At 38.8% G+C, this 16,500-nt stretch overlaps 1 protein-coding gene across 3 annotated transcripts in view; it reads left to right on the forward strand.

Annotated features, from left to right (window-relative positions):
• PLA2G4A (phospholipase A2 group IVA) overlaps positions 1-16,500 on the forward strand; it is a 158,311-nt gene that overhangs the window by 49,924 nt on the left and 91,887 nt on the right. The window contains exon 1 of one of the 3 annotated variants that reach the window (XM_047076922.1): positions 3,930-3,955. The exons of the other annotated variants lie outside the window; for them this stretch is intronic. Coding sequence (XP_046932878.1) covers positions 3,946-3,955 — 10 coding nt within the window. The 5' untranslated portion in view covers positions 3,930-3,945. Of the gene's footprint in view, positions 1-3,929; positions 3,956-16,500 lie in introns of those variants that run through there. 3 annotated transcript variants of the gene reach the window in all.

Genomic DNA, 16,500 nt, shown 5'->3' on the forward strand with positions numbered 1-16,500 from the left:
CAGACTTCACAACTGGATAGAGTCATGTTTCAGTCCCTAAGATGAAGTCAGAAAATGGATATGATAGTGTTTTTGAAACAATAAAATACTATACCAGTATTAGATATTTTTAATATCCTAATTATGCAAATATACTAATGATTCTTGTCTGGTCTCAACACACACCGAACTCTTTCTCTTTACAGAATGAGCGTCACCAACGTTAGGGTTTCCAAAGACGGTTGTAGGATTGCAGATAGATCTACTTTCCTTAAGTATTCAGGAGAACACAGAGCTTAATTCCAACCTTTAAACTTTAAGAAAAAAATAAATATATTTGGGAGAATTATGAGCTCATTATGTTGAAACCAATTTTAATAAGATTGTATTGCTTCTATCTTAAAGTACTCTTTTTGGGTTTTCTTAAGAACCTCAAGCTTTTATTTGCATAAAGTCTGTGTCTGTGGGTAAATGATGTTTTATTGTAGATAAACTCACAGCAAGATCTAAGTCAAGTTCCTGATTTTTAAACAGCTGTGCCATTTGCAGGTCCAAGGCTGACCTAATCTCCCCAAGTAGTGCTTTTCAAACATTAATGTCCAAGTGAGTCACCCACGGTTCTTGTTGAAAGTGTGGATTCTGATTCAGTAAGTCTGGGCAAGGTTTCCCTCTTTCCTCCAATCTTGTTCTCCCCAGCAGCAGCTCAATCCCCTCACCTCTAGGACCATCCAGAGGATTTAGCCTCTTCAAAGGACATGACCTGCAATGCATAGTGTTAATAATTCCCTGGGAAAGGAGCCTAGAACTCAACCTTCCTATTTGTAAGTGTTAGCCTGAGAGGCAGAGTGTTGGGTGCGTATGTAGAGGAACGTTATCTGTTTAATTTTTTTGAGAACCTTCAGCAGCAGCAAGAGCAATGTAGAAATTACTATAAAAATATATTATCTCTGGTAGACCTTCGTGAATATCACAGTGATCAAATCCCTAGGAAACAGGCCAAATTATATTTATGAAAGAGTATGGTCTCCAGAGGCAAAACACTACTCTCTCATCCCATGTTGTTGGGCAAGTTTCCTCTGTCTTCTTTCTTCACCATAGAGATGTTATGAGAATTCAATGCATTAACTAATGTGAAGTACTCATATGCCTGACACATAGTAAGACCTCAATGATATTATCTATTATTGTTAAAATTATTTCAGATACTAACATAAGAAGACCTTTCTTTCTTTCTTTTTCTTTCTTTCTTTCTTTCTTTCTTTCTTTCTTTCTTTCTCTCTTTCTTTTTTAAGATTTATTTATTTGTGAGAGAGAGAGTGCAAGCAGAGAAGGGGCAGAGGGAGAGGGGGACAGAGGATCCAAAGCGGGCTCTGCACTGACAGCAGCGAGCTCGATGCAGGGCTCGAACTCATGAACCCCGTGAGATCATGACCGGAGCCCAAGTCAGACACACAACCAACTGAGCCACCCAGGTGCCCCAAGAAGACATTTATTTCTTAAATATAATCTTTGTGTGAGCTAAAGAATATTCTTTTGGGATTGTCCATGCACTGGGATAATTTTTCAGTTTTTCACCTTGGAGACAAATTTCCATTGTGAGTTTCTGTGTTGAGCAAATTAACGGATCCTTCTTTTTTTCAGCTTAGAAGAAATAAATGGTAGAATGGCACTTCCGTTGTCTTCTCTGATGCCCTTGGGCACAGTTCACTCCTGTGCCCCTCTGCCGGCTGTCCAGACTTCTGTTTAACACTTGTCACATAGGCGTCTAACCATGTGTTTATAAAACTGTGGCTTGTATCTTATGTTTTAGAAAATAGGTGTTTAGCCTTGAGACTGGCAAAGTAGTAGTAAGATCTCAGAATTTTGGATGAAGGAATAGACAAATGATATTTGCAAATATGTGTAATTATACCTTTCTTCTTGGGTAGTGCCTTCTTTTTACCTCACTAAAGAGAGAAGTTTAAAAATAATTTTATACTCCATTTTTTTGGTAGATTATAAATATCTGTTATTTCCATCCATAGCTATCTAGAATTTTCCTGGGTTTCAAGGTACATATATTTTATAACACCTTTGGATTAATATAATAAACCTTTTCTTGGATTAATTATGGGGTTTCAAATATATATGTATATAAATAAATGGAACTGCTATTGGCCAAATATGTGTATTTTTTATGGAATCAAACATTTCCCTAGGCTTTAGCCCTTAAGTTATGATGAATGAGTTTCGGTTTACTAATATTTTTGGAATGTTTTTGAGTATCCACCCAAGATTTAAAAAATTCTGTGTATAACGAAACAATTTCCCAGTGGCCTCTTTATGGAAGATAATTTCAAGATGAATAAAGTGTTCCAGAACATGCCTATCTCTCATCTCTTATCTTGTATTTTCTACAAAGTTGAGAAATAGGTTGTGTTAGGAAAGAACTACTGTTCTTCATTCATTTAACTCATGTAGTTTATTAAACGGTCAAATGGTTTTAGGAGGACAGTTAGTAATTTTTTTCTCTATTTAAATGTCATTTAAATGCGTGTGTGACTCGTATGTATATATTTGTGTTTAGGTCTGATGAGTACTGTAAATACTGTTCTATATATTTTGATAATATCAGTTGATCCTTGGGTAGATTTTCACCACATTTATTCAATAAGATTAACAGCATCTTCCAGTTGTATATTTGGTAGCAATGCTTTTGTGAGATAAGGAAAGCAGATTCCTATCAAAATGAAGAGTACGTCACCGGTACTAGTAGGGACATAATCCACATGTTCTCTCCTTTTTTTCAAGACTATCAGTGATAGAACCTCCTTAATTTAGTTTTTTATCACATATGTCTTGTACTTGAACTTCTTTGTCTTAAAATACTTTCATATTTTTCACAAAAATACTTCAACACGTTAATGTTCTACATGTTAAATATTTCAGCATGTTAATGTTTAACGAAGGGAAATCTTCATTCTAAAAACTTTTTAAAAACTGAGTGATATGCAGGCTTCTTTTCTTATGCTAAGTAAATTCTCTTTGCCAAAAATCATACATCACCACTTCTGTATTGAAAATGTGTGATTAATATCTCATGGAGTAAAATTTAAAAAATAGTTAAATGTTTCTTAAGTTTCCTCAGAAAAGTATGCTCTTAAACTTTTTATGTCAAAGAGAATAATTCTGCTGCTCTAAAAGTTTGAGCATGTATGTGAAAACATTTATCATGTATGCTATTTTAGTATATTTTAATATTTTAAAATATTTCTTAAAAATTCTATGACATAGAGATTGAAGTTAAGTTAAGTTAAACTCAGCCAAGGGATAGTCTGGGAGTTTTGTAAATTTCACCGACTCCTCATAAGTACTTTTCCGTTCTTACTCCCCATGATGCATCAATATATTTTTTATGAAATATTTTAGATAAAATTCTAGACAAATTTATTTTCAGTTGATATACAAGGTGAATCCAAATCTGCAGTTACAAAATGAAATAACAGCTTGGAAATTTTAACTTTGGAGAACAAATGTTAAAAGAAATAGAACCCAGTGTTTTTTCCAGCAAGTCTCCATTATTCTTTTTTTAATTTTTATTTATTTTTGAGAGAGAGAGAGAGTGAGAAAATTGGGGAGCGGCAGAGAGGGAGACACAGAATCTGAAGCAGGCTCCGGGCTCTGAGCTGTCAGCACAGAGCCTGACGCAGGGCTCAAACCCATGAGCCATGAGATCATGAAAAAGTAAGATGCTTTGACTGAGCCACCCAGGCGCCCCAAGCAAGGCTCCATTATTAATGTCCTCATCAATAAATGTTGAGCATCTGCTATCTTGAGAAGTACAAAAGAAATAAACATAATACGTGTGGTAGATAACTTTATTCAGTGCCTATTTCATACCAGAGAGGAAGCATGGCTTAGAGATTGGAGCAAGGACTCTGGAACTGGCTTGCTTGAATTCAAATCTCCCTTCTATTTATTAACTCCATGATTTTGGGTAAGTTACTTAGCTTTCCTAAGCCTCAATTTCCTCAGTGGTTACATGGGGGTAACAATTATACCTTCCTCATAGGTTTTTTTTTTTTACAAGAATTAAATAAGATTATGAAGCATTTAGAAAGGGGCTTGATGCATAGTTACACAATATGTGTTAAATAAATAAGAAAAACTATTAAGTGGAGTTCATAAGACTTAACATACTGCATTTATTCGTTTTAGTAACCCTAGAAGATATATGCTGTTTTTATTTTAATTTTACAGATACACAATTTTTTTAAAAGACATTAAGTAAATGTTCCCAAATCACACAGCTGTTAGGTTTTATGGCTAGAACTTAAATCTCTCTCACTCTGATGTTTACTTGTACAGTAGCTTTGCCTCTGAGCTTTGTATGGCCTAGATGATAAGATGAAACAGGTGTGAGTAAGTCTGGAAAACCAACCCAAGAAGATATGCACTCAGTAATTGTGTGTTTAGGCTGTATGATGTTTCTGATTTTGAAAAGTGCTGGCAATAAACTTCCCAGAAGACTTCACAGCTAGAATGGAGATGGATTTTATAACTTCAGTAGAATTGTAATTTGTTATTATTAAATACTTTTGATACTTCAGTTTAGAAAAAAATCATAAAAGGTCTTAAACATCGGGCTGGCATGGTATGTCTACAGGCATGGTATGTCTATTATTTAAGGAATCTGGCTATTTTTTGATGGTTTATGCTAGTGAATAAATGTCAGGTAGGAAGGATAATGCCTTGTTTGAGTATACTGACCCTAAACTGGGGGTCAGTTTTGCTGCACAGGGCACTTTGGGCAATATCTAGAGACATTTTTAGTTGTCACAATTGGGGGATCCCTTCTGGCATGTAGTGTGTAGAGGCCAGGGACAGCATCTCAGAGCAAAGAATTATCGGACCCAAAATACCAAGAGTGTCAAGGCTGAGAGTTCCTATTTTAATGAAAAATAAGAATTATTCTTGTATAGGGTAGAATGCACACGTACAACTAAACCCATAGAACTAACATTAATAATATAAATAAATTAATGTGTTTTATAATAATATATAATAATTTCTGGAGAATTACTCTTTCTCTCCTACCTAAACAGATGCCAAGAAACATTCTAAGTTCTAAATCTTTAAAAAATATTCCAAACTGGGGCGCCTGGGTGGCGCAGTCGGTTAAGCGTCCGACTTCAGCCAGGTCACGATCTCGCGGTCCGGGAGTTCGAGCCCCGCGTCGGGCTCTGGGCTGATGGCTCAGAGCCTGGAGCCTGTTTCCGATTCTGTGTCTCCCTCTCTCTCTGCCCCTCCCCCGTTCATGCTCTGTCTCTCTCTGTCCCAAAAATAAATAAACGTTGGGAAAAAAAATTAAAAAAAAAATTCCAAACATAGATACTGATAACAAAGGTATTTTTGTTTCCTTCCAAGAAGTTATCATAGAGATTTAAGTAAAAAGGCAATGTAGGTAACAACGAAAATTTCCGTTCTGTTGTAGATTGGCCTTTAGCTTGCTTTGGGTTGTTTTGCATTTATCTCTCTCTGTTTTCTTGTGAATATCAACATTGTTTACAGTAAGTTATTTTTACTATATGCCAGATGGTAGACCACTTCACTAATGTACTAAGTCAATTGTTAGTTCAAACTGCACCCAGTCAGTTGTGCAGAGACGCTATTGGGCTTTCTTCCTGACATCCACTTGGCTGATGATACATTCTGACAGTTTCATGTCCTTTTACAAAGGGACACACGTGCCCTGGGAAAGTGCTTTTGTAGATCCGAGGCTGTGAGAAAAAGGAAAATGAAAAAATAAGGAGAGTTCACATTGGAGACTCTATCTGCTTTGTAATTTCAAATTGTTTTTAACATTTATTTATTTTTGAAAGAGTGAGAGCATGTGCGCATGCACACATCCAAGTTGGGGAGGGTCAGAAAGAGGAAGACGGGATACAAAGCAGGCTCCGCACTGGGAGCCCAGAGCCCAGTGTGAGGCTCGAACTCGAACTCAGGAACCGTGAGATCATGACCTGAGCCGAAATCAAGAGTCAGCTAGCCACTCAACCGACTGAGTCACCCAGACGTCCCTAAAACTGCTTTGTAATTTCAAATAAGGATAAGGTATTCTGTGATTATTTGAGAACGTAGACAATGCTGCTGTTGTTGCAAGGGCTTTTCTCTTCTCTGTCCAATGTATCCAGAATCACTACCTAAGTTCTATTTTACTAAACTATATTGGATTCTTCACTAACTTTTCTAGCTTCTGTATTTCCAGCAGTTTTCAGGGACTGCCCTTCAGCATCTATAGCCATGACCATTCCAATTTTGAGCCTGTTCTGGAAGAAGCAGGGACTGCTATCTATAAACAAGTCCCTTGACACTCTACCCGATTCCTTGAAGGTATTAAGGGTGGCCAGATGAGATTCAAAGGTTTATTATTATTATTATTATTACTGCGTTTAGAACTTGAAAGTAAAGGTTAAATGCAAATGCACTGGGAAGAAATGACTGGCATTGACTCATATTAAAATACAAATGAATGGGGTGGGACAAAGCTCCAGGAAAGTTGAGACATATTAGGCAAGAGCAGAGAGAAGTTAAGAGTGGGGAGATTGCTGTGCCTAAAATGTCACCTTTTCTGCAGTATTGCTCAGGGCTAGCCCATTATCCATTACTTCGGTAATATTTATATATTCCTATAATGTTTCAGACTTAGTTCACAGTTTAGTAGAGGCAAAAATAGGTAAGGGTTAGTGTTGAATTATTTGAAAGAGCAAGGAATTTGGCTTTCAGAAAGCCTAGATTAAAATCCTATCGCTAAATAACCTTGCTCAACTTACTAAAAGTCTCTGAGTCTGTTTCCTCACCTTCATGATGGGAATAATAATATCTAACTCAGCAAGTTGAAGCTTTACGTGGAATTACTTCTGTTTTATGCAGATGTATATAGATGAGGCCTCTGGGGAATATGATTTACAGTAGCCAATTTTACCTGATAAGAAAACAGAACTAGTTGCCTGTATGAACAGGATAAGGAAAAAATACAGGTAACATCTCCTTCTGCTCATCCTTTATGTGTACAGCATTTGGACCCTTGAATGTTCTTAGGACAAGGACAACACCTTACTAGCATTTAGTTATCAGCTGAAATGCCAAAGGAAAGCATAATGGTGTGCACAAGTAAAACAGAAGCCGTGTTTTCTTAGAACAAATGCTTCCACCATCAAGGTGACTGTGTGGAATGTTCAAAATGTTGGCTTCCAGAGATGCCACGTGGCCTACATGTTGACTTGTGGGGGTGATTCTGCAGCGTGTGATCGAGGAGGGTCACTGACTGGAAAGAGAACCTGGGGTCCGGTCGGGGGCACCCTTGTGACCCTTCCTCACCACGCATAGGCCTGCCCTCAGAGTCAGTCAGTGAAAGACAAAAGTGTGTTTCCCAAAGACATCGTGGTGGTGGCTTTGTGAAGAGTGGTTGGAATGTGGGGGAAGCAAGCAGCTAGGAGATGATGTGAACAGCCCAGGTGAGAGGCACTGCTTAGTTGGACTGAGGTGGTGATATTTTGAGTGGGCTTGAGGAACCAGACGTGATAGCCACGTTAGAGGTGGACTAGGTGGGACTCAGAGGCAGATTGGATACAGGAGCTGTGAGGAAAAGAGAATGACCCTCACGTGTCCAGCTCTGGGGCTGGAAGTGATGGTTCCGTGCAAGTAAGACATTGAAAGTCAGGAAAAATTAACAGGTTTTTGTTCATTTTGCTTTGTTTTTCTTTTGTCTTGCAGCTAAGGAAAGAAAGGTGGAAAGAGAATAAACGTGTTTTGTACATGTTGAGTGTGAGGTATTTTTCAAAGGCATTCAAGAAGAAGATTCAAAGTCTCAGAGTAGAGAGGGGCTCAGGAATGTAGATTAGGGAGAAAATCATATTTATGTGGAAGCCAGAGCCAAGAAAGGATTCAAGGACTTCAAGAATTGATTCAGAATGGTTAAAGAAAGATGGAAGCCTTTAAAGATATATTACTTGGCAATAGGTTATATATGGACATGGAATCAAGAATCTCATATTTGTCCTCCTTGCAGCATCGAGGAAGTGAATGTATCACGACTGCCATTTAAGCCTTGAAGATGATCGGCTTTAAAGGATCTGAGATTAATCAAACTGCAGGCTTCGTGTGGGTCATGTGACCTGAGGGGTGCATATTGAGTGTGTTTTTTAAAGACAATATGAATAGTTGATAATTCTTTTATAAGTTGGTTTTGAATACATGAACATTAATTTTTTTAAGGGGTTCACTTTGTTTTGAAGGATTCTTTGAAGGATTTGTAAGAGATGTGAAATGAAAGCCCACAATTTAGTGGTGAGCTGAGGGGGAAACTTAGGGCAAGATATACTGAGGGAACATTTACAGAGGTAGGTAGGAAATTGCAAATAATGATATCATTTATTTGCGTAAAGGGTACTGCATTGAGAAAAAAAAAAAATTCATCAAGTCTCCATGGAAGCTGTGATTGAGGCATGATTTTTGCCAGGAGCTGGCGGATGGGAGGCAGGAATAGAGAGATGGTGGTCAAAGGGAACAAACTTCCAGTTATAAGATGAATAAGTTCTGTGGATCTAATTACAACATGGTGATTGTAGTTAACAATACCCTATGCTATATTTGGAAGTTGCTAAGAAAGTAGATCTTCAATGGTTTCACCACAAAAAGAAATGGTAATTGTGTGAGATGATAGAGGTGTTCACGAACCCTACTGTGATAATCATTTGGCAATATGTGTATCACATCATCATGTTGTACACCTTAAACTTACATAGTGTTATATGTCTAGTATAATTCAGTAAAGCTGAGAAAAAAAGTTACAATAGGGAGAATAACACTATGTCATAGAAAAGGTGGAGCATAATGGGTCAGAATTTTACAAGATGATTGGATTAGAAGCTGCAAGTATAGACTGCGTTTATTTTTCTAAACTCTTTCATGAGGGTAGGAAAGATCTTGAGGAATTAGCAAAAATAATGAATTTATTTTATTTTTTTAAGTTTATTTCTTTATTTTTGAGAGAGACAGAGAGAATGTGAGGAGGGGAGGGGCAGAGAGAGAGGGAGAATCTCAAGCAGGCTCCCCACTGTCAGCACAGAGCCCAATGCGGGGCTCGAACTCATGAACCTTGAGATCATGACCTGAGCCAAAATCAAGAGTTGGTTGCTTAACTGACTGGGCCATCTAGGCACTCCTGTTTATTTATTTATTTATTTTTTGATGATCAGTGTTTGTTTATAGGTTGCGAAGGTGTAGCCAGGGCAAAGCAAATGTTTACAGGTTAAATTTGGGCTTGGGGATAAACGAGAAATATCTGAGAGGAGGTAGAATAGTGTGACATTGAGAGAAGAATGTATGGATACTTGTTCTTCTAAGACATGAAGGAAGAACTTAAGTATGAATAAATGCATTTTCTAATTATAAATATGGTTTTACAGTTGTGAAGTATAGGGAAGAGAAATTGAATGAATCCATCTAATCCTCTCCTTTCGTTTTCTCAGTGAAGTATGAGCCTGAGTTGTACCCTCAGATGAGGAGTAGCGGATAGGGTGGGTGACTTGAGAAATGTAATAAGTGTTGGGCAGTCATGTAAAGAATGGAAATAAAAGGAATAGGGATTAGTACATGTTTGGTCAACTTAATGACTCAGTAGGCATTGGACTATGCTGAAGCAACTAATAGCAGAACATTCATTTCCTCTGAGTGCAACTTATAAGACACAGGTTAAATTAATTTAAAGAATGTCTGAAAGATTGAAAACTGCTGAGTCAACTGGGATTTGAGGGACCAAAATCTCAGAGGAGAGAAGTCATTGAAGTAGGCCTCAGTGTTCTACAAGCCATCTTTCCCCCCTCAATCCACTGCTGGATTTAGGTGGGTTTGGGGGGGTCACGAGGATGTGGGAAGTAGCCAAGTAGTGAAGAGGCAGACAATCCACCAGAGCTCTGACAATCTCAAAGGATTTGGGGACACAAAAACTGCATTTCCGAGACAAGCCAGTTAGAATTTGAGGGGCAGAGCGTCTGAGAGAAGGGAAACTCAGAGAAGCTGAAAGTCAGCGCCTTCACCATGTGCACTAAACAAAGTCTTAATCTGCGTGGGGCAACAGGCTGAGGAGCAAACATAAAATACCCCCCAAAACAAAGCAGAGATATTGGCAGCATCACAGTGCTAAGAGGGAAAAAAATGGAATTCAGAACTTCCAAATGAAAAGGGGCCTTCGAAACACCCTGGGCTCTCAGTTGAGAAGTTTCAGTGGGACTGAACGAGAGGTAGGCTGAACCTTATAAAGATAGGAGTCAGTTCCATTTTTGATTAAGTTCAGGAGATCCATCCTATTCTCCCTGCCTGCCTTCCAGAAGATAAGATGGGGCTTCTGTGGAGGTAGATCTAAGTCCCTTCCCATTTTTCATAGAAAGGTCTGGCATCGAGCCCAGAATCATCAGGTATACCAAAGACTAAGATCAAGAAAAATAAATAGAGCTGCACAGATTATATAAAATAACTATGGTTGATATGTTCGAGAAAATAGATGACAAATGGAGAATTTTACCAGGGATCCAGATACATAGGAAAGAATGAAATGGAAGAATTACAACTAAAAACAAGAAGTGAAATTAAAAACTCCATAGATAGGTTTGATGTCGTTTGGACACATCTGAAGAGAGGCAATTAATTAACGGAATAGGTTAGTAGGAAATATCCAGACTGAAACACAGAGAACAAAAAGGGAAATAAACTATAGAGGAAAACATAAGGAATATCTAGGGCATGATAGAAAGCACTGGGAAGGAGAAAGGGTGTGTGTGTGTGTGTGTGTGTGTGTGTGTGTGTGTGTGTGTGTAGGTTATGAACTCAAGGATAAGTACAAAGAATACCAACCCTACACATATTGCAGTAAAATTGCTGGGAACTAAAGAGAAAGAAAAAAAATGTTCTAAAGGTATCCAGAGGAAAAAAGACATTTAAAAAAACAACCACAAGATAACAGAATGACATCTGTGAAGTGTTGAAATAAAATATCTGCCAGAATAACCGAAGAAATTAAAGAAAGACAACTTATTCTACCTGACATCAATTTATTATAAAACTAGGATAATTAAGACAGAGTGGCATTAGTGCAAGAGTAAACGAATAGAACTAATGGGCGAATAAACCAATAAAAATCCAGAAACAGACTTGCATTTATGTGACCTCTTGATTAATGCAAAAGTTACATTGCCATGCTAGGATTAAAGGCAGTGTTTCCAGTAAATGATCCCGAGTCCCTATGAAAAAAATCATAACACTCCCCTCACACCATACGCAGGAATTGATTCCAATTTAGATCTAAAAAGAAAAAGTAAAACCAGTAAGATTTTTGAAGACGCCAATGCAAACTATTTTATGACACTGGAATAGCTAAGGTTTTCTTTTTTTTTTTTTAATTTTTTTTTTTCAACGTTTATTTATTTTTGGGACAGAGAGAGACAGAGCATGAACGGGGGAGGGGCAGAGAGAGAAGGAGACACAGAATCGGAAACAGGCTCCAGGCTCTGAGCCATCAGCCCAGAGCCCGACGCGGGGCTCGAACTCACAGACTGCGAGATCGTGACCTGGCTGAAGTCGGACGCTTAACCGACTGCGCCACCCAGGCGCCCCACTAAGGTTTTCTTAAAAGACAAAAAGCAGGGGAGCCTGGGTGGCTCAGTCAGTTAAGCACCTAACTCTTGATTTTGGCTCAGGTCATGATCCCAGGGTCGTGAGATTGAGCCCTGCTTAAGATTCTCTCTCTCTCTGCCCCACTCTGCACCTCCATCCCCACTCCCCTCCCCACTCACACACACACACATGCACACCGTCTCTCACTCTCTCTCTAAAATAAAAAAAAAAGACAAAAAACCTGAATTATAAGAAAACAGTTGGACACACTGAACTATATTGAAGTTCGGCATTTATTTTGGTCAAAAGACATCATTTAAAGTAGTGAAAAGATGGAAACCCTAAATTGAGAAAATATATTTGCAACCTATGTATGTCTGTCAAAGGACTCATCCAGAATATGTAAAGTACTCATAAATTAATCTAAAAAACAAGCAACCCAATGGAAAGAAATGGACAAAGGATTTGAGTATGCTCTTCATTCCAGAGAATCACCAATTGACCAATAAAAAGAAGAAGTATTCAACCTCATCATCATCCAAGATGCGTGAAATAAATCCACACTGAGATACCATCATACATCCACCAGATGTTTAAAATTAAAAGACTGACAATATTAAGTATTGGAAGGATGTGCTGCCGTATGACTATTAACATCAGCGTGTACAGTAGTGTAATAATTTCATACCTAAGGAATTCCATTCTTGGGAATTTTGCAACAGAAACATACATATGTACACAACAAAAGCCACGTCCAGAATGTTCATGGCAGCACCACCGGTAATATCCCAAATTAGAAACAATCCAAATGTCCATTAACGGTGAAATGGATAAACATTTTATGGAATACAGTGGAATAGTTTCCATCAATAATAACGAACATATTTTACACATGTTACTGTGGATGAATCTCACATACTTAATGGTGGCCCAGTTGTACATATTGTGCTATTGATTCTATTGATAAAAAGCAGGTAAAAATATTCTATGCCGATAGAAGGCAGGGCACTGGTCACCCTGCTGGAGGGATTTTTGGGAGGCTTCCGGAGTGCTGGTAATGTTCTGTATCTTGATCTGGGTGGTGATATTGTGAGTGAGTTCAGTTTATGAAAACTCAACAGACTGTAGCAATGATCTTCTAACTCTTCTGCCTATATCTTATCCTTCAACAAAAACTTTACGGTAAAAAAGAACCAGATGGCCCTTGCAATTTGTACATTTACGGTGAGGCTAACAATCACTTTCCTGGCTAGTCACTCAGCCAGCATAGAACCTGGGGAGTGACAAGTTTGGTAATCATAAAACCTTTAAGTTTTTAAACCTTTAAGTTGAAAAGCTTTAAGTGCTCCATATAATTACCTTTATCATGAAATCACACATATTTCAAAGAGTGATGACAGCTGAAAGCGATATGCAGAAGCATTTATTTCAACAAATTACTATTTAATTTTTGGTCTTATGGTACTCCTATTTTGGTGGTAACTGAAGCAGAATGCTTGAATATTCAGTCTATCACCTTATATACGTTGCCTGCTAACACACCCCGCATACTTTATTCTTGGATTTGTTTTCATGTGGCTACTTGAAAAGGTCTTTAATGGCTGGAAAGAAACGGAAGTGAATTACTGGATTGTGCTTAATATAGTCTATGGGCAGCATGACTCCATGACAGACGGCCAGTAAGCCTGTTGACGTCTCAATGCCAAAATATTTCTACTTTTCTGTCTGTGTTCTTTATATTATTGTTCTTTAGTTGATTCTAATCATATACCTTAAACCACATTTTTCTAAACTGTGTACCTAAGAACCACCTGGTCAAGTTGTTAAAAATGCAGATTTCCAAGCCTGAGCTCTGACTGAAGACGCAAAGTATGTGCATTTTTAACACTCCAGACGATGCTGTGAAGATATTTTAGGGGACTAAATTTTGAGAAACACTACCTTAAGTTCACCATCAATAGTAATAGCTATTTGGAAAATGATATTTTGACTGGGAATTTGGGGGGATTATTCTTTTGGGGATTTTTTGGCTGTTTTGTATCAGGTTATGAGTCACCTTCATTTAGAGCAAAGGGTTTAAGTTGCTGAGCAAAGTGGATATGAGAAAACAAATGGAGAATATTTAAAATAGAACTTACAGAGTACAGAAGCTGCCATCAGCCCCTATCATGAATCATATAATATTTTGTTCAGACAAAGCTGAAGTGGCAGATGGGCCTGTTATTAATTTAGGTAGGCACTCCTTAAACTAGTAAAGTTTATGAGAAGTTTTACAACCCTGGAATTCTGAAGCTATTTCAGGTGCATGTAGTTTCATGTCATCTTTATGGGAGCAGAAAAAGATCTGTATCCCACACCCCTTGCATTTTTGTTTGTCAGAATTTAGATAAAAGGATGCAATGAGAGGAAGTCTTTGCCCACACATTGCATCTTTGCTTTACCACCTGTTTTGCTGGAACCAATCAAGGCGAAGCTGAATCATTGACTCAGCATCCAGTTACCCTACAGGCATCAATTCACAAAACCATGAACTAAGTATACAGGAGAAAGAAACCCAAACGTTTCTTTTCCTACATTTGACTTCTTTCTCCCCTGAATGCATATCTAGGAACTTCTCTCAAGCACCTGGCTAAATTGTGCTGTCGAACTGGACTGCTTCCCCTTTTCAAAGCTTCCGTGTGTGGGACGCCTGGATGGCTCAGTCGGTTTAGCGTCTGACTCTGGCTCAGGTCACGATCTTGCGATTCGTGAGTTCGAGCCCTGTGCCGGGTTCTGTCCTGACAGGTCGGACCCTGGAGCCTGCTTCGAATTCTCTGTCTCCCTCTCTCTCTCTCGATCCCTCCTCCGCTAGTGCGCGCTCTCTCTCTCCCCCCAAAATAAATAAACATTAAAAAAAAAAAAAGCTTCTATGCACTATGGTGCTAATGAAGATTATAGATTATATAAAGGGCGTGAGCTGTGTGATTAGCATAATCCAATTTGAAACTAGCATCCTAAAATTCTTTTTCATCTTGCAGTGCCTGCCACTGCCAGATGTTTCTCAGCTTGCAAAGATTAGCAGTGATGCCGACTGCACTATCAAAGTTTGCAGCTGTCGGTGGTTTTCCACTGTCCAGCACCCTTTGACATCTTAACTGAGGTCTCTCGCTAATGAAGCAAGAGGAGAAACTAAAACAACTACCACTCTTGACAGAGGTTGTAGACTATTGATGCTGGGGAAAAGTGAAAAGAAGAATCCAAAGTGACAGCTTTAAACTGGGTTCTGGTTTTCTTAAAGGAGGTCTGTCCCTGTTTTGACGTATAAATGTAGCATCGGCATCCTGTCGCACGGTATTTTCTTTATCATTTTTTCAGAGTTAGAATTTGCCAGGGTGTATGACCTGAACTGAGCGTCCAGGATGGCTTGGAAGATGGTTATATCCCTGACTGACTTAGGCTATTTCAGTTTGCTGCATTCTTTTCTTATTCTTGGGTTTCTCCCAAGGAACTTAACTTTCTGCTTTCTCTTCCTCATTTGGCCCAAGAAAACCTCTCCCTCCTTTCCTCAGATTCAGAGGAAGACCAAGCCTCAAAGGCAATTTCTCCACCTACGATTTGACTTTATTTGTGTGTAATAATCCGAGTGACTGAGTTACTAGTCATGGGCGTAGTGTATCTGCTTGTCTCCCGTTTACCTTTGCCTCTCAAATTAGGCTCTTAGCATTTGAGTCACTTCCACAGTCCAGATCTTCAGTTTCACGCTCGGTGGCCTGGTAAACTGCTTCTTGACAGGTAGTTGCTGGCGTAGAGTAGGCACTCAAATATTTGTTGAGCGAATGAGTGATGTTTACCATTTGCATGCCTCCTCTTCCCAGACACTTTTTGTTTTCTAGATTGATTTTTGCCTGGTTTTGTGTGTTCTAGTGTTTGGGGAAAACAGAAGAGAGCATCAGCCCCGTGAGAAAGAACCTGCCCTCTGGGCTAATGAAGGGGCTCCATTTTTGCACATTTAAGGTGAAGGACCAGTTGAATCGTCTCCTTTAAATCACGTGTTGACTTCTCAAAGGAGGGAAGATATTTTTCTTTATGGCCTTCCACCACCTGCTATTCTAACCTGTAGTTTTGTTTCTGATTTGCCGTCTTGAGCGCTGGTGCTGTGGCAAGAACATGGTTAAGGAAAAGCAACATCTCCTGGTTGAGGAGGTGGGAAGAGTCACCTTGTAGCCTGCCCGCCTCTGCTTTGGCCCGTTTCCCCTTGCCTTCCCTCCTGCTCAGTACTTTTGTTTTCTAGTTTGTCTTCCATGGTCTGGTTGAGAGATACAAGCACTGGGTTAGAAACTGCAATATGTAAATGTATCAAACCAACACTTTGTCTGCCTTACACTTATGCAATATTATATGCCAATTATACCTCCATAAAAATAAATAATAAATAAAATTCCAATAACTACCTATTTCCTTTTTCTCTAAAACAGGGTATCGAAAGTGTGAACAGAAGATGACCTACATCAGTATCAGCTAGAATATTTATTTTAAAATGCAGATTCCTGGGGCATCTGGGTGGCTCAGTTGGTTAAGCATCCGACTCTTGATTTCAGCTGAGGTCATGATCTCACGGTTTGTGAGTTTGAGCCCCACATTGGGCTCTGCTCTGTCAGCATGGAGCCTGATTGTGATTCTCTGTCTCCTCTCTCTCTGCCCCTGCCCCACTCGTGTGTGTGAGCGTGCGCTCTCTCTCTTTCTCTCAAAAATAACTAAACTTTTAAAACTGCACATTTCTAAGTTCTCTGCTGATCTGCTGATCATAGGTCTTAGGAAATGAGGGTCAGCGGTCTGCAGGTTTTTCTTTTTTTAATGTTTATCTAATTTTGGTTGAGAGACTGCAAGCGG

This window comes from Lynx rufus, unplaced genomic scaffold (assembly GCF_022079265.1).
Source record: "Lynx rufus isolate CCGP_SWC_20201006 ecotype Redwood Valley unplaced genomic scaffold, mLynRuf1.p SCAF_15, whole genome shotgun sequence".
Lineage (NCBI taxonomy): Eukaryota > Metazoa > Chordata > Mammalia > Carnivora > Felidae > Lynx > Lynx rufus.